At 39.8% G+C, this 22,709-nt stretch overlaps 1 protein-coding gene across 1 annotated transcript in view; it reads right to left on the bottom strand.

Annotated features, from left to right (window-relative positions):
* Positions 1 to 22,709, bottom strand: part of CAP2 (cyclase associated actin cytoskeleton regulatory protein 2) — a 167,652-nt gene that overhangs the window by 138,279 nt on the left and 6,664 nt on the right. The window contains exons 2-3 of the mRNA XM_037842921.1: positions 11,591 to 11,712; positions 8,051 to 8,151 (exon numbers count right to left, since the gene is read on the bottom strand). Of these exons, the coding sequence (XP_037698849.1) occupies positions 8,051 to 8,151; positions 11,591 to 11,711 (222 nt within the window). The 5' untranslated portion in view covers position 11,712. The remainder of the gene's footprint in view (positions 1 to 8,050; positions 8,152 to 11,590; positions 11,713 to 22,709) is intronic.

The raw sequence follows: 22,709 nt of genomic DNA on the forward strand, positions 1-22,709 counted from the left end.
AGAAACCCACAACCTCCCTGCACCTGCCTAGGGACAAGAGATACAAGCAGACAATTCAAGATAAAGAAATATAACTGGCTCTGAAACATATGAAAAGATGCTCAACATCATTCATCATCAGAGAAATACCAATTAAAAGTATGCAGACATATCGTTTCTCACCTATCAGACTGGCAAAAATCCGAAGTTTGACATGCCTCTCTAAGGTGAGATGGTGAGGAAACACCCCCTCGCCCATTGCTGGTAGATGTGAAAACTGTACACACCCTAAGGAAGGTAATTCACATGGTATTTCAAAAGCACAAAATCTTTGCCTTCACCCATGTGCTCCTATCTCTGTCCTCCACTGGCTCCTTGGGCTCCAGGAAGCCAATCAATGTGGACTGTGTCAACATCCACAGATCCCCTTCCCTCCTGGCTTCCGACTGGGTTCAGCCATGGAAGGCTCCAGCAGGAGACTGGAGCATGGCAGGGGAGTGAAGAGGGGTGTTAATTTCCCTGGGTCCTCCCTGCTGGTCACTCTTGTCTACTGAAGACAGCCCTCTTCATACAGCTGCCCTCTCTGGCTCCTTATAGCCACTCTCTCTCCTTGCCTCTTTAAGCCTTGGGGTGGTGATGCTTCCTACAGTTGGTAATCCTGGGTACAGTTCTATCTGCTTCCCTAATCCCTGCTCATAGCTTTGTAAATTAGTCCCTTTATTAAACTCTCCTCAAATACCCTGGTCCGAGTGTGCCATCTGTATCCTGCCAGGATGCTGACCGTTATACCCAGAATCTCATTTTGGAGAATTTATCCTCAGGTTGTATACCGGGTTACATGCTGTTGCAAAAGATTAGCAACAACACAATGTCCAGCAACAGGGGCCTCACTAAATAAACTGTGGCATATCTACATAATGGAAACTTATGAAGCTGTAAAAAAGGATGAGAAAGCTCTGAATGTACTGACAGATCTCTAGAAGCAAGGTGCAAAGCCATACCTTGCTTGACTTTTTAGGAAGAAAGGGAAAAAATAAGAATAGATATATTTTCAAAAGCAAACACTGGAAGGATACATAAGAAATTCAAATACTGGCAACCCGTACGGGGTAGGGGTGGGGGAGGAAATGGGATGGGAGCAAGACCTCAATTCATAGCTTTCCCTGTCTAAATTTGTTTGACTCTTTCTAATACATTATCTGCTCAAAAAAGACACTAAATTAAAATTTTTAAAAAGCAGGAAGCAAAGCACTCAGGAAAGAGTTTGTAAAGCATATTTGCTTTCCAGGAAAAAATACAGGCAGGTATCATGTTAACCTTAGAGATTCAAGGAACCTAATTCATTGTTTTAGCAAAATATTTTTCTGGCATACTTTTAAAAATTTTTACTGTGGTAATATGAACATAACATAAAATATTCCATTTTAACCATTTTTTAAGTACATAATTCAGTGGCATTAATTTCATTTACACTGTTGTGTGGCATCACCACTATCCATTACCAAAACATTTTCATCACCTCAGGAACTTTGTACCCATTAAGCAACAACACTCCATTCCCCCTAATCCCCCAGCCCCTGGTAACCTCTAATCTCCTTTCTGTCTCTACAAATCTGCTTATTCTAGAAATTTCATATGAGTAGAATCATGTAGTATTTGTCCTATTGTGTCTGGCTTTTTTCACTTAACATAATGCTTTCAAGGTTCATCCATGTTGTAGCATACATCAAAGCTTCATTCCTTTTTATGGCTGAATAATATTCCATTGTGTGATATACCACATTTTGTTTATCTATTCATCTGTGGGTGGACACTTCGGTTGTTTTCACCTTTTGGCAATTTGAATAACGTTGCTATGAACACTGGTGTAGAAGTACCTATTTAAGTTCCTGTTTTTAATTATTTTGTGTATATACCTAGGAGTGGAATTGCTGGGTATGAAGGTTAAGTTCATTTGTCAACTTGGCCAGGTTATGGTGTTCAGCTGTTTGGCCAAGCAAGCACTGGCCTGTTACTGTGAGGATATCTCGTGGATTTATATCATCAGTCAGTTGATTGCATCTATGGTTGATGACATCAATAATCAACAAAGGAAACTGCCTTCAGCAATGAAAGACCTCTCATCCCATCAGCTGAAGGCCTTAAAGGGAGAACCTATGATTTCAGCACTAAGGAAGGAAGAGTTTCTCTCTACTTCAGCCATCCAGCCTCTCCTGGGAAATTCAATGAAACCTTCACTGGAGTTGGAACTTGCAGTCTGTCCTATGGAACTGGCACTTCCCAATCACCATGGTCACGTGGGTCTTCTCCTATAATAAATCTCATAATATTTACAAACATACATATATCTTGTTTCTCTGGAGATCCCTAACTAATATCCAGGTCATATGGTAATTCTGTGTTTACCTTTTTGAGGAATTGTCATACTGCTTTCCACAGTGGCTGCACCATTTTACATTACCACCAGCAATGCACGAGAGCTCTGATTTCTCTGCCTTGTCATCAACACTTGCTATTTTCCATTTTTAAAATAATAACCATCATAGTGGGTATAAAGTGCTGTCTCACTGTGGTTCTGACTGGCATCTCCCTAATGGCTAATGATATTCAGCACCTTTTCATGTGCTTATTGGCCATTTGTATATCTTCTATGCAGCGATGTGTATTCAAGTCCTTTGCCCATTTTTTTAGTTGTTTGTGTTTTTGTTGGTGAGTTGCAGGAGTTCTTTGGATATTCTAAACATTAAATCCTTATCAGATATATGATTTGCAACTATGTTCTCCCATTTGTAATTGTCTTTTCACTTTCTTGATAAGGTTGGTGACTCATTGTATTTTTGGTAAATGAATCCATCATGATGGTTATTGATGCCCAGTGGCCCTTCAAGGAAGGTTTTGATTCCAGTCCAGATTCTCATTAGCCAGGCCCTAAACCACTAAATGTGCTTTGAAATTAGAATGCTCATTGAGAGACACAGAGAGAGAGAAGAGATGACACTGCTCTAAAAACAAACTTCTCCAAGTAAAAAAATAATCAAAGGATGCCCAACTAATGCCAGTGACTTAGCAGAAGATGGGCTGAGTCAAAGCACGTTTGGTAGCAAGTATGTGGTTGATGCTGAGAATAAAAATTCTCCGCATTCTTGGGAAGAAATGATAACAGAGACCAATTTATCCGTGACCTTTCTGAATTCTGCAAATCTAATGCCAACAGCACAGTGAGTAATGTCCCAGTCGGACACAAGGCCAGTGTGAGGGGACAGAAGCAAAGACCCAATGGGGACACAGGTCATCTGTCCTGGAGGTCACCAGTCTCCCTGCTGCTTCACTCAGGGCCAATCTGAGGAGATGCACAAGAGACGTGAGCCACGGTGACCTGATGTCCTCTCCTCAGCCCTTATGTCTGAGTCAGTTGCCATTAAGGAACCTCCTTCATGGTCTGGAAATTGTAGGGAGAACAGTAATAGCTGTAGAATACGGAGGAGGAGGAAGGTGGCAGGGAAGTGCTCTTTGGCCTCTGTTTGGGGATCCAGTAACCCTCAAAGGTGGAGGGAGACAGAACTAACCCCACAGCAGGCGAAAGCCAACACTCATCACTTGAGACCAGATCCCTGGCTCTGTCACCCACTCACTCTGCTGCCTGGAACACAGAGGGAGTTGGAATCGATGATTTCTAAAGTTCCTCATTCTCTCTAAAAATCTGACTACAGTGAAAGGCTAAGGCAGCAAGAAAGCAGATTCCCAATTTAAAGCCTGTGTGAAACCCAGAACTCTTTATGCAAGTCCTTTTTTCCATCTTTGCCCTTTGGAGAAAGTGAAAGAGGCATACGTTCTTCGGGCCTGAGATTACCAAGGTATTCTATGTCTAATTATATTCTAAATAAATGTTCAAATCATTAGCACAAAGCCAGAAGTTAAAGAGGAGGACCAACTTGTGCTAAAGGGAGAGCAGAAGAGTGAGAAAGGCTGCATAGACTCGGCTGCTTTGCTGAATCAACCTCAAACTTCTGTTTCTGATAACTTTGTTGGGGGTAGAGCGCTGTGTGGAACTAGATTATAAAGCACCAAAAATTGCAAATGATCGCATTTTTACTGGGTACACATTACCCATACATATTTCCTAAAATCTAAAATCATAATATGAATACTATTAATAAAATCAATAAACACACAGACATTTTGCATTATTTGTTCCAGAGATGAGGTTATTTGTTCCACGTAAACGTAAAGAAAGAAGTGACAACCTCTAAGCCCCAAAAGGGCAGACTCATGGAGGCCTGACGTCCTTTGAAATGAGGGAGGCTGATTTCTTTTCAACACTAGAGTAAAAAAGGATGGTATTTTTATTTTGAGTGTTCTGTGTCTCATTTTTTTTGGACATGTTTCCTTGGGCTTGTTTCTCATGTTCTGATGATTCGGGTGCTTTCCCTGGCACGGCTCTAGATGCTTTTTATAATGGTGACGATGCAACCCTGTTGCAAGCTCTCATTTGGAAATCAAATAGCCCCCATGCTTTAATGCTGAGACAACTGATGAGTCACTCAGCAGGACTGTGCTAGCTGACCTTCACAAATGATGCTGGCCTGCCTCGTTCCTGATCCATTCAAAGACTAGCACAAGGTCACGCTGTAAAAAGGAGACCCAGCTCTAAAATCCAAATACAAACTGCTAGTGCCAGAGGAAGGGATACTTCTTAGTTTGCCAGTCTTTGAACTCATTACCTAAACAATGTGTTATAAAATGAACAAAACATTTTGTAGATGATTTAAATAAATGACAAAGGCTAGGAACATATAGAAGGGTGACAGTGACTCATCAAAAGGCTCAACAATTGTCTCAAAATGTTCGTCCTTTATAAAGTCAGGGAATTCGAGGACACCATACTATGCAGCGTGTGTTGTCATCACACTTCGCTTCATGTATGTATGTTATGCTTAGATGAATTTTATAGCCCCTTTGTCCAAATTGTGGTCTTCTCATTTTAATAAAACAGTTCGTAAAAGAGTTATATCCTTATCCATTTTAATCAATACAGGAAATACATGTTTCAGGCTTCTAGAAAACATTTAAAATGAAGCTTCTATAAATCTCCAAAAAGGATTTGGGTTACAAGGAGCTATATGATTTGCAGTCATTTCAATAATTTTCAAAACATTTAGAAACAGACCTGAGATGAGTTCCATATACCAAAATAAAAACAGGACAGCTTTGTAAAAAAAAAAAAAAATCACATCGGTCCATTTATGGATAAATGATGTACAACCAATGGCTTGATATTATGTAAGCACAGTTTCTAGCGGATTCTTTCCTTTGACACTGATGACCATATTTACCCTAAACATCTATTATAAAATTATGCATTGTTTATTCTTTCTTAAAAGGGGTACTAGCTGTGTCAATGTTCCTTGGTTGAAGAGTAATTTAAATAAGCCCTTTGGTTTATGTTGCATACAAGGCGGCTTTACAAGATCTAATCTTTTCTAAACCGGTTATGTTCTTTGGTTCAGCAGATCTTCCTAATTGTAGCTATTAGTTCCCCTTTTTTGTGGTGTGTTCTGTCAATAGACTATTGAGTGTTCATTAAATTAAGCCCAACCAGCAGCCAACACATCGAGACAGACGTTAAATCATAGCCTGGCTGCCCTTATTCATTTTCAGTATCTGTGAAATGGCTTTTAACCTCAGGGAAGGGATTTAACATGATGCACATTTGTGTCATTCTCAAATTTCCATACTGTACAATCAGGTATGTGAGGTTTTTTTTTCCCAGGCAACAGGTGTGTTCTTGGAACAATGTTCCACTCCCACTCCGGCTTATGGGACAGGCAGCAGCTGCAAGCTTAAAGCCAATGACACATGGTTCCATAAGAGAGGAAAAAATAAGCTACTTGTTTAAAGTGTTCAAGTAATGGGCAGATGGACTATAGCTGCCTGTCTGTTCTTTGTGTTGTAGAACCAGAGTCTAAATTTTCAGATGACAAGTGTTTTTTTTTTTTTCTCTTTTTATTCTTCATTCTTTCTTTCTCTCTCTACCTGTCCCCTTCCTTTTTTTTTTTTAAACTAATCAAAGGCAAATGCACATTTCTTTAAGCCATACATATTCATTACAGAGAATATTCCTTCATTCGAGCCATACTATTTCAAGCTGATGAGCGAAGAGAAGAAAAAACTTAAGTCAAGGTATACTTTATTTATAACTCACTTTGTTCTAAAAAAAAATTTAAAGGAACTATTTACTATGCAATTTGAAGAGACTTTCTCAGTACACAAATCCTACATTTTCTTAACCTGCAAAGTTAAATATATATATATTTGTAGACCTCATCCTTCTCTAGTAAAGAACTTCTATCTAAAATTCTGTAAGAAATTACTAATAAGAGTTATTATAATGTAGTATGCACATAAAAAGCATAATGTCAATGTTAACAATAATGAGACAATAATTATTCCAATAGTGTTCAGGAGAGCCAATATGCATTGATCACTCAAGATTCTCTTTTGGAGTATTGGGGATAACATTCTTTTTTATACATTAACTTTCAGGTATCATCATGCCTCGGAATATGAAAAGCTCAGCCACTATCTTACTGCATACAAGGTTTCTTGTAAATAAAAACACTGAGGAAAAGAACTAACTAGAGCAGTATATAGCTCTATGATACATGTCTTATTACACAGACTTTTCTGGAACTCATTTATGATAGGTTCCTCTCTCACCAATGGGTATTTCAACAGTGATTTCTAATAAAAATGTAAGTTGCCAAAAGAATCTTTGTTATCATTAGATGTGGCAAACGAATACGTTGCAAAGGGGATGGGCTAAGAGCCTATTTAATAACAGTTCTGGAGCTTCTGGTATAACTTGAGCCACCGGATCCCCTAGAAGACTGGTGGTGGGTGTTGCATACATTGTCTAATTGGGAAGGAGTAAAGAGAGAATCCCTTCCAACTTTTTTTTTCCTAACCCCAAACCACAACTTTATTCAAGGCTCAGATTTTTTTCTGTGCACCTATAATGAAATTGGTTTGCCAGGATTGTCTCATTGCTGAGAAATCTACAGGCAGACAGACAGACCGGGAATTCAATCCTCTGTGAGAAACAAAGGCCAATGAAAAAGAAGAACCAGGTGACAGAGTGGTTTTTACGTTCCTTAATTGGTTTATTTATCGCATTGGATTTTCGCTAAATGCAAGCAAAATAGTGAGTAGCCTCGGGGATGATGTTAAACATTTTAAAAAGTATTAAAAGGTTAGCCCAGATATTTCGTAAGGTCTCTTCCAAATCAAAGATTCTCAGATTCTATGTTCTCCTTTCCTTGGGCTGCACTCTACAGAAAGGAGAAGGGTGGCTGGTGATGGACTCAGCTCAGTGAGAGTTATCTTTTAACAGATAAATCAAACTGCTTTCTCCAGCAGTTTCCTGTCACACTCAGAATAAGACCCCAGTCCCTTACCATGACCAAGGAGGTCCCAAGTGACCTGGCCCTGTGCTCTCTCTCTCCCTCACTCACCATCTCTCTGGCCTCCTGCTCTGCCCAGAATGCATCAAGCTCGTTCCCTCCACTGGGATCTCTTCCCTTGCAACCCCTCTGCCTGGAATTCTCCTCCCCACATCACTGAACATCTCAGTGCCTCACCTCTATCGGATTCCTGCTCAACTGTCACCTCCTCAGAGAGCCCCCATCTCAAACAATTCCCGCGCTCAGCACTTTCTGTATCATGACCCTGCTTTTTTTTCATGGTACTTAACACTAACTGAACTATTTTTATATATCTATATCTCTATCTATCTACATATGTCACCTGTTTCGCAGACTAAAATGAAAGTTCCATGAGAACAAGGACTTAGCCTGTCTTGTTCATCCCTGTAGTCCCAGCTTCTAGAACAGCACTTGGCACATTTGGTGTTGAAAAAATGGTTAAATGAATGAATGCATAAATGATGCTTTCACTAGCGCCAACCCAGCTAGGGTAGAAAAAATAAAGGAGGGTCTCATCACGACTTTAGAGTGGTCAGTGGCTGGGCTGGTCACTCGGAACACACCACAAGAGCAGGGACCGAAGTACTCACATGAGTCTCCACATCGCCAGCAAGGATCCTACTGTTCTTCAAAAACTCGGCCACCATGCCGTTCATCAGCTTATCAAAGGCTTCCACGGAGGGCGGCATGCCTTGGGAAGAGGAACATTCCATTATTCCCTGGTAGTTCAGTGAAAAGCTAGCACTGCCTTGCCACAGCTGATACGGAAGCTTCATACGTCATTCTCATTCTATTCAGTAAGTCATTCATTCACTCCATCGATATTTACTGAACACTTCCCTATGGTTTAGGAAAACACTGTTTCCCTACTTTCATGCTCTTGAAGTAACCACTTTCACCTACATCATTTCATTTAATTCTCCCGCCCTCCCAAGGTAAGTAGCATCATCACAATTTAACAGTTGAAGAAATGGAGATGCAAACAGATCAGAAGACTTGACCAAAGCTATATACCTAACAAGAGGCAAATCCAAAAATTGAACCAAGCCTTATTAATCCAAAGCCAATGTACTTTCTTCAACACCAACCTGCTCAGCAGCTATAACGACCTCGCAAACAGTTACCAAGGTTACCCAGGGCAATTAAAAGGTAATAAGGATCTCAGAGCAAGTAGGAGGAGAAAGCTGATTTCACACATTGTGCTGCACTTCTCAGCAGGGAGGGGAGGTGATGATTGAGGGGTGGGGGTGGGGGGCATGAAAATGACCAACAAACTAATCCTTGTTTGGTCTTAAACTGCCAAACTACTGTAAAAGCTGAAGTGACAACAGCCCAATCTGGTGTGCTCTGACTGGCTGCTCTGCAATTTTCCCCTGCCTTTTGATTAACAAAGAATTTGTCTGAGTCCCTGACTCTATGTCTATAATATCGAGAAATATAATACTGAGACACTCAGCCTTACAGGCTATGAAAATCCAAACCAAAATGCAGGGTTTTCTTTCTCGTATCGTATGGAAATATCCATGCTCATAAACCCATAGGATAAAGACTCCCTCTTTTTCCCTTTTTTCACAGTTTCCCATTTCCACAGTCCCAAAGGGTGATAGAGACAGTTATTTGCAGTTTTTTGCACTTACAGTCTAACTCCTAGGCAGGCTATCAGGGCCAAGTTATTTTAAACTTCAAAACACAGTAAGTACCAACTTCTAGAACATAAAAGGGGCATGAGCCCAAAGGTTCCTTATGGATCTATCTGGAAATAGATAAACCTGTTTGCTGCTATGGAAAAGACCTCTGCTGAGAATTTTAAGTGTGATAAAGTTTTAGAAATATGGAGGCCTTGACGAAGTAGAAGGTACAATGATAAAAGGGAATATTTTCCAATTTCCTTTCATCGCTCAACTCTGCTCACACCTCCTCCAGGCAGCTTTTAATGACCTGCCTTTCTCTCCAGACTGCATCCTTTGAACATCCCTTAATTAAGGCATTTGCAGCAAGGAAAGGTAATGCTTCAAGACCAAAAGATTCCGAGGATTAGGACTGTATATAATTCATCTTAGATTTCCTTGCACCTAGCATAGTTCTTGTCACTTGGCAGGCACGAAAAAAATACTTCTTCAACTGTTAATCTGAACTTACCTGATTGTCAGGAAAAAAAAATAATAAAACACATCAAAACATCAGGATCGTAACAGGGCAGATCTTTGATCTGTGTAGGTTACATACTTATAATGGACTGCATTCCTTCTACAAGTTTCTTTTTAAACATAAGTTTTTTAACTTTAGAAAAACATTATCATAGTGAATAATATTTAATTGAAGGTGCCAGGTGTCCTGAAAGATTTATTAAAAATAGAATTTAGAAAATTACCAAAACTTACTAATGAAGAATAAATAGAAACTATGTTGTTTTAGATTAGTAAAATGTCTGAAGGGTGAATATCATTCAGACATTTTGCTAATTACTTACTTCATTTCAAGTAAGATAATGAATCGTTGGCTATGTTGTATTAAAAGACCTTACTTTAGTACTTGGTCTGGAATGATTTGCCATATTAGAAAATATTTGTATAAACACAGGTAATTTAATTACACACCCTCTAATTTTGTTTAGTCAATTTACTTTCCCAGAAAGTTCTTTTTTTAATAAAGAAAATATAAAGTTCAGTCTAATATCTCTTTGAATAAGTGAGATCCAAATTATTGAGGTTCTTTACTCAACAACACTAAAGAATTTTCTTGGACTTGGATTTTAACTTAATTTTATATATTCATGATTTTTACATTTGTGGTCCAGAATCTTAGAGAATGTCTTTTGATCACCTGAAGCACATGGCATAACAGAACAAAGTTATTGAAGATAACATGAAATCATTTTCTTACAAATAAGGTTTACTGAATCTCATATGCCAAGTGTATGGTTAACAAAAAGAGACTTAAAATGAAATCATAGATGTGTCTCAGCTGATGCAGAAAAAATTTACAGGCCCCGGGCCAACTATCTTCAAACAACACTCCTTTCAATTTATTCAAAGCATTTTAATTTTCATTATGTTCAGGAAAAAACAAACAAAAAAACACAGCATGTGCATTTGTGCTCACACAGTAATTTTTGACTCAGGGCATGTAATACAAGGCCTAGTTCCAAGTCAGCCTGAAATTCTAGAAACACCATGTCGATCTTGCCTGGTGAAAGCTTTTTTTGAAGTCCTCTCTTCCCCAAGGCTTTTCTTAGCCCCAAAAGGCCGACAGGACTCAAAATGGGTCAGATAAGGAGAAAATGCATGTGTGATGAGAATAGAGTTGCCAGGGTAAATACAGAACATCCAGTTAAATTTGAATTTCAGAGAAGCAATGTTTTAGTATAAGTATGTTCCAGATATTATGTCCCATGCAGTCCTAGGGACAACTTATAAAAAAAAAAAATTATTTGTTGTTATCTTGAAATTCAAATTTCACTAGAAGTCCTGTATTTTTATTTGCTAAATCTGCAACCCTTAACAAGAAGGAATTGGAAAAATTATTATAGCTATCTTAGAGAGTTTGCCATATATGGTACTCTTTTTAAGAAAGTAGTTGACTTTCGATTTTTGGTCATAGAATTTTTAAACCATATTTGGTTGGGAATAGGTAAAAGTAAAACAAGGTGATATGACCACGTTACATCAAAGTCACACTTGGCTTTGCATCAGATTAGCTTCCTTTAAACTTAGAGTTACGAACTTCAATGACTTGTTCCCTTTAAAATTAAAATCTACAGAATGATAATTCTTCCCAATTTACATTCTAATTGAGAACTTAGTTTCTTTTTGTTAATTACTTAAATAATATATTTAGCCATTGAGGGTGGAACAGCAGTATAAACACTAAAAAAGGAAAAGTAATGGCATTTGGCACATGGATTACACTCTTAACGGGCACAGGTATTGGTGAATTTTGTGGCTCATGAGTTGAAACATATTTTTCCTTTCTCTTTTTCAGGAATTACTTGCATCTGGTTAATGTCATGATCACATATAAAGGAAGGAGTAGGGAAATCTGAAGAAAGAAGATAGAAATAGTCCTTATTTTGAAGGAAAAGAGGAGAACAACATTAAGTAAGCAGCAATGACAAGTGTTTCTGGCCCTACCTCCATTGATGCCGTTCACTTCTCCACAGTCCCCAGGAGGTCTGCGTGACTCTGCGGACAGTGATTCCAGTCGGACGACTGCTTGCTCCAGCCTGTGTAGCAACCCCTGCATCTCTGCCATTCTAGAAAAACACAGGCACAAGGGGAGGCCGTGTGAACATTGGGGAAGCACAGAAAACAGCAAGAAGGAAAAGAAAACTTGCTCAGAACTGCTTTCGTTACCTAAAGAGTATTTCTATACATTGTGAGGATATGTGAAATTCAGAAAATAAAACTTGGGACAGAGACAGGAGCAGATAACATCGAGTTCATTTTCTATTCAATTCAATGATTTTTTTTTTACAAATCCAGTATGCACACACAAATATTCACTCTCTTTTCACTATTATTGGCTGTGACTTTGATGCTTCCCCGTTACATGATAAAATCTTAAAAACCAAAGAACATGTATCTCACAACTAATATTGCCAGCTTGTATTAGTAAGTGTTGGGAGTATATTTTTACTATGTCCAATAATTTTTTATGTTAAAACATAATTCTTAATTACATTAAACCAAACAGCCCAGCACTGGAGAACTATGAATTTATGAAACTGTGCCATCATTTAGCAGGCAGAGAAAGACAATGGCCTCCTAGAACAAATTGTTTTCTACTCTGTTTAGTTTCAGTGTTCCTTATGCTGAATCAATTCAAATTACAATTATTTTGAATGGTGGGGATTTAAATTTAAAATATTAAAAGGGGTTATTTTCCTTTTGTACTGCTGCTGGTTATTTTTAGACAGAATTTAGTTTTAGGTGAGGTGAGTTTTGGGGGGACTTGGGTTACCCAGCACTCTTGGCTGAGATAAACTGGGTTTGAAGCCAACCAAGGAATCAAGCTTAAAAGGGTCTGGGTATTCAATCTTCCCACTTCCAAACAGATTTTAAATACCTACACTGAGCGTGGACAGGGTAAATACCTTAAAATTACTGACCCAAGTAATTTACATGTTATTAACACAATCTCTGAGGAATGGAACCCACTCTAATTCAGCCAGATTCACAGAGACCCAGTTAATAGGTACCAGAACACTGACTGACACCAATCTAGGGCTGCCCTTGGCAAAACCAGGCTGCTGCCCCAAAGAGACTGAAATACGTCCCATTTTAACCAAGGCCTGTAGTTCTTCTCACTCTCATGAACCTTTCAAGCATCTTTTTGAGCAAAAAAAAAAAAAGGATGGCATGTTTCTGCATCAGAGACACTGCTGTCCCAGAGGATGGGTAAATTTTATTGCTCTAAGATGTGCAAATATTTTCTATTTCTGCTGGGAACCAGGTCATGCATTTCTCTACTGTATTTTGTATTGTATTAGTTTTTAGCTTAAATATAATGACAATATGCCACTGCCATTTTTAAAAAAAAGCAAGTTATACTTAGCAAACAAATGCATAGCTCTGTAATTCTGTGTCCAAAGGTCAGACAGTAATCAGATATGGATGGCGGAGCTCAATGGCTATTTTGGAAAGTCATCTCTGGAAATGCTGGTAGCCACTCTTTCAAAATATGGGGCAGTGTTTCCTGCACAGCTGAATCAGAATCTAATCCCAAGAGGATTCAAAATTAGAAGTTTCTCATCTATTCTTTTCCTTTTAACGTCAGAGCTTTTGCTTCTATCGCAATAGGGGAAAAAAAACAAGGAAGAAAACATTTAATTGAATCCTTTACGCAATTTTCTTGCAAGGGAACTGGGTAGCCTGTAGGTGGGTGAAGGACACCTGAGAAATGAAAGCCCCTCAAATCTTTTAATAGTTGCCCATCTGTTCACAGTTATCTATGTTCCCTGCTACTCAACTTGCCAAATGTTACCACCATAGACCTAACTCATGATAGAAAAAAATGTGTTTGCTTTTTTAGCAAGCTCCCAATCCCCTTCCCCTCCCTGAAAGAAAAGCACCGACCACCTCCAGAGGCTCACAGTGCAAGCTGTTTCAGGAAGGCCTGTTACATGTCACACTTAGGACTGCTGTCCCTGACTATGGCTTAATCTGCCTCCCTGACAAGACCCAAACTCACACTATCTAGGAGGGCTCCTTATGTTGAAAGACACCAGGAGTTACCCCATAAACTGCAGAGCTGGGTAGATTGGTATGGAATGCAATCTAAAAGTGACTCAAATGTCACTGCCATGTAAAGCCACATGAACAAGATAGAAGTCTTGCCACAGCTTCTTAGAGGTCAAAATATAGCTCCTGTAAGGAAGCTGGAAAGGTGCCTCCGGGTTTAAAATTTTAGAACAGTTTCTAAGAGAAACTCAACAACAAATAATAGAAAGAATATACCCAAGATACCAAAAATATACATGTTGGCATTCCCACGGAGACTGACAGCCTCCAAGATGGCCTTGCCAGTCTCTTCCCAAACCACACACACACACACACACACACACACACACACACTTCTCCCCACATGTGCCCTCAGCTGCTATTCCAACCTTCAAGAATGAGGAAAGAATATAGCTGCAGATTCTCCAAATTCTTCCCAGGCAGTCCATTAGCCTTGGCTTTTTCAGTGGATTTAGCCCAGTTTTGATGAGGAAGTAGAGCCAGAAATGAAGAGCTGGGCCGAGGAAACAGATAGTGGTCAGAGCAAATGCAGACGGCAAGATGAGGGTAAGGAGTGAGTCAGGGCCAGGGGGACAGGCAGATGAGTTTAGATCAGGAAGCCAGTAAAGTAGGGTGAAGTCACAAGATGGCATCCTAAGCATCGGATGAGGAGCAAAGAGAAGCCAGGTACAAATTCAGAGAATCAAGAGTCTGGTTCATCGGATGAGGAGCAAAGAGAAGCCAGGTACAAATTCAGAGAATCAAGAGTCTGGTTAGATGCAGCAACTCAAACTTGGCCCTCCAGGTTTTCTGGTCATATGTTCGAGAAGAAACCAATGCCAAGCTGAGGTCCCCTATGACCCATGGCTGGTAGAGGATAAATATAAACATTTGATAGGAGCATGAAGGGTAGGTGGAGAGAAGGGGGAGGAACTAAGCATTTCCATGACTTTCTTTTATTTATGATCTGTATTAGAAACCTATACTTGAGGTTCACCTCAATTTCCTGTTTTGCCTTAAATTTTGAGTATTCTTTTTTGAGCTACCTTACAATAGGAAGTATAACCCATCATTGTTTGTCTTCTTTTCCCCCTTATTTGTATTCTTCCCTTGTTTTTCCTTTTTTAAAGTTTAATTTTTATTTTTGTCAAAGTTAAAAGGTAAAGAACTTAACGAGTCAATATATGAAGTCTATTACAATAACACAGCAGTTTCCTGAGTACACTCTTCCATTCTTTGTCTCAAGAGGCTACCATTTTCAATTATTTTAACTGTTTCTCTTGGTAATTACCTCCTTATCTCTAAATAACATGCTTAAAACTCTAGGTCTTGTTTGTTTTTCTTCAGTTTTAGGCATTATCCAATGAGTTCCTACTTAAAAAGTGAAGGTTTACTTTTTTCTCACCCCAACCCCACCACGACATACACACAGATTTCCAATTCCCCCATCCTCCCAAGAGTGTTATATCATAACTTATGTGTGATCAATATTCATTGTTAACACAATTATGACTATTTGCAGCTGAGTTATGAGGTATAGTCAGATTATTTTCCATTTTTTGTACAACCTGTTTTCCTGGAGCCAGTGATTCTCATTTTGTTCAGTTGTTCAGTTTTCTATATACTTAAAAAGTACTCATCTCCATACTTCCCCAGTTGTATAAGTCTCCTTTTAGTAGAACCAAACACGCCTGGAATTCTATTAATTTTTTCTTCTCAGAGGCATCTCTTCTGGAGACTTACTCCAATCCTGCATGACTGCTCCGTAGGCCTGCTACACATGTCAGCTGGGATCTAATTTACCTTTATTTTAGGGGCTTAACTCCCTCCATCTTATGTTGGATCCTTTTTCTTGTTGTACTTCTTTAATTGGGAAGAGCACTGTATTTTTTCCAAATAAAGAAGTTAGCATTCTAAACAGTTAAACAATTCAAACTTTCCCAACTAATTGCAAACATTTATAAATATTTCATATACTGCAGTAAGAATATACCCAACTGGTATTCTCTCATATACTGTCCAGGAATAAGGTGTCCTGGAATCAAGAAAAGACTTTCCTGGGGTAGGGGTGGGGAGGAGAGATGACTGTCACGGTTTAAAAAATAACTATGGAGGCAAAAAAGGACTTCTGCCTCATTGGTCACTTCAAAGTACAGATACTTAATCCATAACCCTGCCCAATCTTACGTCCAGTGTCTAACGTTATGTCCACAGTACAATGACGATGCTTAAAATAGCTGAGAGACACTATTTCTGTTCTTAACAGTTTCCAGAAAAGGAAAGCTCCATGTGTTCTCAAACTCTGTATAAGATTTCACAATGGTTGTCTTGCCCATCTTCAGCCAGGGCAGTACAGAGAGGACCTGGCTTTGGAGTCAGACCCGGATCGATATTCTAGTTTCTCATTAGCTGGAGTACTCTGGGCAAGGAGCTTAGTTTTGCTTCACTTCAGTTACTACCCATGAATAGGGTGGCTAAGGTGTTCAAAGAGGTAATACATTTAAAGCCTGGCCTGTGGCCAGTGATAAACATGTTACCTACTGTTAATAAGACATCCCATCTCATTTTGTTCTCAGTAGGAATACGGAGATCTACAAACCACCAAATCCAATCTTAATGTGTTTGAAATGTTAACCAATTTTATCTGGAAGAGCTGGTCAATGGAAACGACTAGATGAACTTCAGTTCAGCTACACTTCTTTTTACCTCAATATTTTATATTCCTCTGTCCATGTACTTATTCCTCCAATATTTCGAAAATATGCTTTTTCATGTCAATGGGTAATGGTTACTATATAATGGAAATTTTCATATATGATTAGTTTTTTTTAATCACATGATTTTCCCCCTAAATGTTTGTATGACTCTTTTGCTTTTAAATAGTCCTCTGCAAAGAACAAAAGCACAACCTCTGTGGAAACATTTTTGGAAAAATACACTCCTTTATCCCTCATATTTTCTTCACCCAAACCATGTTATGCTCAGTGGTGAGAGGTCAAAGTCAGGGTCTTTTAAGGCCTTATGCAACTCAGTTTTCTAAACAGCTATAAAAGCAGCTTTCCTAGCTGCTTTGAAAACTGCACAGAATAAATGGAAATAAGCCCAGAATAACAAACAGACGGTATGTATCACATATTTACCATCTTTAAAACATACTGCCCAATAAATAAATTAAATTAAATTAAAATTCTGCTTTGTGTTAACTTTCATTTTAGCACACGTACACTTTGCCTCCCAGGGAGACGGATGGCAAGCTTTTCATGGGCTGAGGCCATATCTTACTCTTCTTTGTATCTCCCACTGAGTGCACCATGGTGCCATGTACATAGTGCATCCTATAAATATTTTTTGATTGACTAATTAATTAGCTACCACTCACTGCCCTTCCCTTGCCTACCCACTCCCTGGCACGCTCCCAGATCAAGCTGATAGCTCAGTTTTCATAGGAGAAATTTCCATTTAAAAGAAGGTGTTTAGTTTCTTCTACCTAAAACCACACTGGCCTTCCTCCCATGATTTAAGAGAACACAGCTGGTTCCCTCTTAGGAAGCTTTGGACCTTCCATTGCTCCTTTTTCTCCAGGATTTGAAATTTTTTAAAACTCCACATTGCTCAGAGGATTTTGTCCATAGCCTTTCAATATTCTTCAGCGAGTTCCTAAAACAAGGGAGAATGCTACTCAGGTAACATTTCCAAGTTAACAAAAGAGTATGTAAGTTTCGGAGTTCTCTTCACTAGGCCAAAGCGGCAGAAATAATTATGGTGCGAGTTTCTCTTCTGAATCTGTAAGAAAGACCAGAGCATGGAATTCTAAAGATCAGAAGCTCAGGATTAAACAGGGAATAGACTTGAAGTGGTGGTTAGGAAACTGAAGACGTTTCAAACCTTTTCTCAAGGTGAGGCTTGGGGACTGACTGGCTTATTTGTGAGCTCTCTGTAAAACATAAAGTGACAATGGACTAATTTCTCTGTTGGTCAACAAAAATTCAAAAACACTTGTTAGGCTAACATCAAACCAGACTACTAGATTGTTAAATTCACTATGCCATGACAATATCAATTACTTTCTTTCCTTTTCTAGAAAACTAACAATCACAGGGAGAGTAATCTTGTGATTCACTATTAGCAACTGGAGAAATGGTATTGTTGGAGACTGAATTGTGTCCATCACAAAAGACATATCATGCAGGTTCCAACCCCTGATCTTGTAGATGTAAACCCATTTGTAAATGGGACCTTTGAAGATGTTATTCATTAAGGTGCGCCCAAACGGAATGAGGATGAGCCTTATTACAATACTACAATACGGCTGAAGTCCTTATAAGCAAAGGAAACTGGGCACAGAAGGAGAAGCCACAGGGAGCAGCGAGTGGAAGTCAATGGAACCCAGAAGAGAAAGAAAAAAAAACATCACTGTGTACGCTGCTGTGTGACAGAAAAACCAAAGAATCCCAAAGATTGCCGGCCAGCCAGAAGATGCTGACCCAGGAAGAAGCAAACCTCTGGCCTCTGAACCAATAAATTCCCCTTGTTTAAGCCTTCCCATTGCACGCTGTTTTGTTTTAGCAGCCAAGAAACTAAGACAGGTATGTACAGAGCAAAGAAACCATCAAGATATTTATTCATTCATTCATCGACTGGCTCACTGAATGGTTTGTTCATTTGATTCATTCAGTCAGTTCCCACTATCAGCGAAGCACAATGCTCAGAACTAGAAAATCAAGGATGACTAAAATACATTTCATACCCAGCTGTCATGGGAGGAGGTTGGAAGCAGACCCTGCTCAGTCAAGCCAGGGAGTCGTTTCACCAGGAGATAGATTCATGTTGCCAAGGAGCCTGCCTTCATATCTTTTGCCTGCTCTCCTGGAGTGTGTCTCTGGAGCTAGCTTCTCACCAAACAGCAAACAAAAGCCACCATTTTCTTTTTATTGCAAAGAAGTTTCAAGAGTCTCTGATCTTTGCGATGGTATAACCAGAAAATGAGAGATCGGTGAGTTGCACAACTAAAGCAAAACTCTAAAATTTTCACAAAACTAGAGAAATCATATATGACATCTGGTTAGCCAATTGATCCCCTAAAGTCACTAAAAACTTTCCACTAACAGAGAATAAAAGCAAGCTCCTTAGCTCGACTTTCAAAGGGATCTCACCCCAGCTGACTTTTTAAATCTGCTAACTACAACTCACCAAGCCCCAGAGATCCAATCACAAGGACAACTCAGCATTTCCCAAACTTGCCCCATCCCAACCCTCTTCTATGCTTTGGCTCTGCTGTCTCCGCTGCCTCAACGGTCCTCCCCATCACCGCTGCAACAACTCTTCAAATCCCAACTCCTAAAAAGGTCTTCCAGCATTCCACAGATTGGAGGTATACTCTCTTGAGGTATTTATTCTGAACATCTCCAAGAAATCCAGAGTAGAAAATAGTAAGGTAAAATAAACAACCACATATATAAATTAACTCGTCATCCCATTTGCCCTGTTCACTTTCCTGGGTCTCTCCTCAGAACCATCCCTGATCAGTCTTGTAGTATAAATATGTCTCCTCTCATTTGGAATCTCTGAAAGTAGGAGCCTGAGTCTCATAACTTGATGTAGCAGAAAAAGCATTTTTGGGGCCAAAGAATCTTAATTTGAGACCCAGACCCCTAAATGGCTACCAAGTAATTCAGGGCAGATTTCTTAAACTGAGTCTCAATTTTCTCGTTTCCCATATCAAATTCATTCCTTATTCTTTATTCACTAACATAAGAAAAATGTATGTGAACATGTTTTGAGCTGCATTCTGTGATGGCCACTGAGGCTACACACATGGGTGAACACATAGTCCTCAAAGTGCCATGATCTCCTTGAGGAAAGGTTCAGTTTGGCTGCTGAGGACAGACCAGCTCTCTGGAGCAAGAGGGTGCAGGGAACTGGGTTACTACAGCAGAAAAGAGCCAGTGGGAACTGAGCCAATGGGGAAAGTGCAAGTATAACCTGAAGACTGGCTCTGTGTGCTGAACTTGGGGTGGTAAAGCTGAGTGAGGGTGAAGCCATAAAATCACAGACTTCAAATGCTGAATGAGACCAGGACAAACTCTATTCCATTACTCCATTCCCCTGAACATGAAGTGAGAACTAACTCCCTTAGTTAAATGTGTGGCCAGAATTCCTCACTGAGAAGGAGCTTCCCCTCTCTCCAACTCTAAATTGTTGGGGAAGATCTTCTATTCTCAAATCCCCATGCTGCCCTTTGCTCCTGTTTAGGCCATGGAGGAGGCAGTGATCAAAGAGCTGCTGACATCTTCTCCCTGGCTAAATACACCTCTCGATTTGAGATCTGTGGCTTCTAGCTGTCCCCCAAGGCCACATCCTGGCACTGGGAAAAGAAGAGTCACAGAGACCCCACTGGCCAGGCCACCTTGGCCTGGGCAGGGTTTTCATGGACCCTTTGTCTTTCTATCAAGTCAAAGTATTGCTCTCCTTGTTTCTAGAGTACATAAAGAACTCTTACAACTCAATAATAATAAGACAAATAAGCCATTTTAATAGGCAAAATATCTGAATAGACATTTCTCCAAGGAAGATATGCAAACGCCAATAAGCACATGAAAAGATCCTCAACATCATTAGCCATTAGGGAAATGCAAATCAAAACCACAATGAGATACCAATTCATATCCACTAGGATGGCTATTATTAAAAAAACAAACAGAAAATAAGTGTCAGCAAGGATGTGGTGAAATTGGAACCCTCGTGCACTCCTGGCAGGACCGTAAAATGGTGCGGCCACTTTGGAAAACAGTTGGGCAGTTTCTCAAACAGGTAAGCATACATTTGCCATAGGACCTAGCCAATCTGCTTCAAGATATCTGCTCAAGGGAAATGAAAACATATGCCCACACAATGACTTGTACAGGAATGTTCAGAGCAGCATCATTCATTAATAACCCAAATGGCCATCACCTGATGAATTAGATACACAAACTATAGCATATCCAGACCATGGAGTATTATTCAGCAATAAAAAGGAACAGAATGCTACAACATGGATAAACTTCAAAAACGTCATGCTAAGTGAAAGAAGCCTGTTCTAGTTTGCTAATGCTGCCAGAATGCAAAACACCAGAGATGGATTGGCTTTTATAAAGGGGGTTTATTTGGTTACACAGTTACAGTCTTAAGGCCATAAAGTGTCCAAGGTAACACATCAGCAATCAGGTACCTTCACTGGAGGATGTTCAACGGTGTCCAGAAAACCTCTGTTAGCTGGGAAGGCACATGGCTGGCGTCTGCTCCAAAGTTCTGGTTTCAAAATGGCTTTCTCCCAGGATGTTCCTCTCTAGGCTGCAGTTCCTCAAAAATGTCACTCTCAGCTGCACTTGGGGTATTTGTCCCCTCTTAGCTTCTTCGGAGCAAGAGTCTGCTTTCAACGGCCATCTTCAAACTGTTTCTCATCTGCAGCTCCTGTGCTTTCTTCAAAGTGTCCCTCTTGGCTGTAGCAGCTTGAACCTTCTGTTTGATCTTATATAGTGCTCCAGAAATTTAATTCAGACCCACCCTGAATAGGCGGGCCAACACCTCCATGGAAATTATCCAATCAGAGTCATCACCCACAGTTGGGTGGGACATATCTCCATGGAAACACTCAAAAGAATTTCAATCTAATTAACACCGATAGGTCTGCCCACACAAGATTACATCAAAGATAACAGCGTTTGGGGGGACATAATACATTCAAACTGGCACAAAGCCAAACATAAAAGATTCTATTTACATGGACTATCTTGAAAAGGCTCATCCATAGAGATAGAAAGTAGATTAGTGATTGCCCAGGGCTCAGAGAAGGAATGGGGAGTGACTACAAATAGGCATGACATTTCTATTTGGGGTGATGGAAATGATTTAAAATAAGATTGTGGTGGTGGTTGCACATATGTACTAATAATCACTGAATTGGGCACTTAAAATGGAGAATCTTATGATATGCAAATCATACCTCAATAAAGCTTTATAAAACAAAAGAGAAAGTACAGCTCCCCTTTATATATAGTTGAAAACCAGTTAAATCTTAGTAACTTTGCTGCTTGCATCTCCCAACAGTCACAGGTAGTAAATTAACGTAATCACAGACTTCTCTGAATGGTCACACCCCTTGCTTCTGGAAGTCGTAGACTGGGGCAGCAGTTCTTGAACTCCAGTGTATCAGAATCACCAGGGGAAAGGGAGCTTCCTAAACGCAGATTCCTGGACCCCATTCTCAGAAATATCAATTCAGTAGTTCTGGGTGTTCTCAAGAATCTGGATTTTTAAGAAGCACTTGAAGAGCACAACGATCACATTTTGAGAAATACTGTAATAAAGGTGTGCAGGGATGCGATGGGAGTCTGTAGGCATGGAGGTCAAGAAGGGTGTGTGAACAACAGATCCTTGGGAAGTAGGGAGGCTACTGTAGTTTCAGAACTAAACTAAATCTCAAAGGATGAGGAGGTGGTGTTCAGAATTAAGGTAAGTAACGGCATTCCCAAGCCTATGCCCATCAAGTGCAAGGTAATGGAGGAATTAAGCCAGAAAATATTTACTGAGCAGTCACCATGTGCCAGGGGCTAGGGAAGCATGAGGAACAGGGGGTTGATGAGTAGTGAGAAATGCAGCTGGTGTGCAGAGTCCACAGAAGGATCTGATGGCAGATGAAGCTGGGAGGGGGCTTGGGACTTTCCCACCAAGTTGACAGTGGATTGAAGAGAGTCTGACAGATGTTTAGACTAAGCAAGATTTGGAAAAGGACTAAGTGGACAGTGGCTGGGAGGAAAAAGGAGAAGTGTAGGGTAATGTAGATGTCTCCTCAGGGTAGGGAAGTGCCAATAAAATGGAGAGGGAGGTGGCTAATAAAGATGAGGAGTTCAGAGTTAGATAATCTGAGTGTAAGGTGCCTACAGTGATATTTAGATGATAGCTGGTGGCTGGAAGCAGAGGGCTGAAGCTCAGGAGACTTCTGGAAGGCAGTTATAAGTATTTTTCCTACCAAATAATGAAACCTGCCTTA

This window comes from Choloepus didactylus, chromosome 7, assembly GCF_015220235.1.
Source record: "Choloepus didactylus isolate mChoDid1 chromosome 7, mChoDid1.pri, whole genome shotgun sequence".
Taxonomy (NCBI): Eukaryota; Metazoa; Chordata; class Mammalia; order Pilosa; family Megalonychidae; genus Choloepus; species Choloepus didactylus.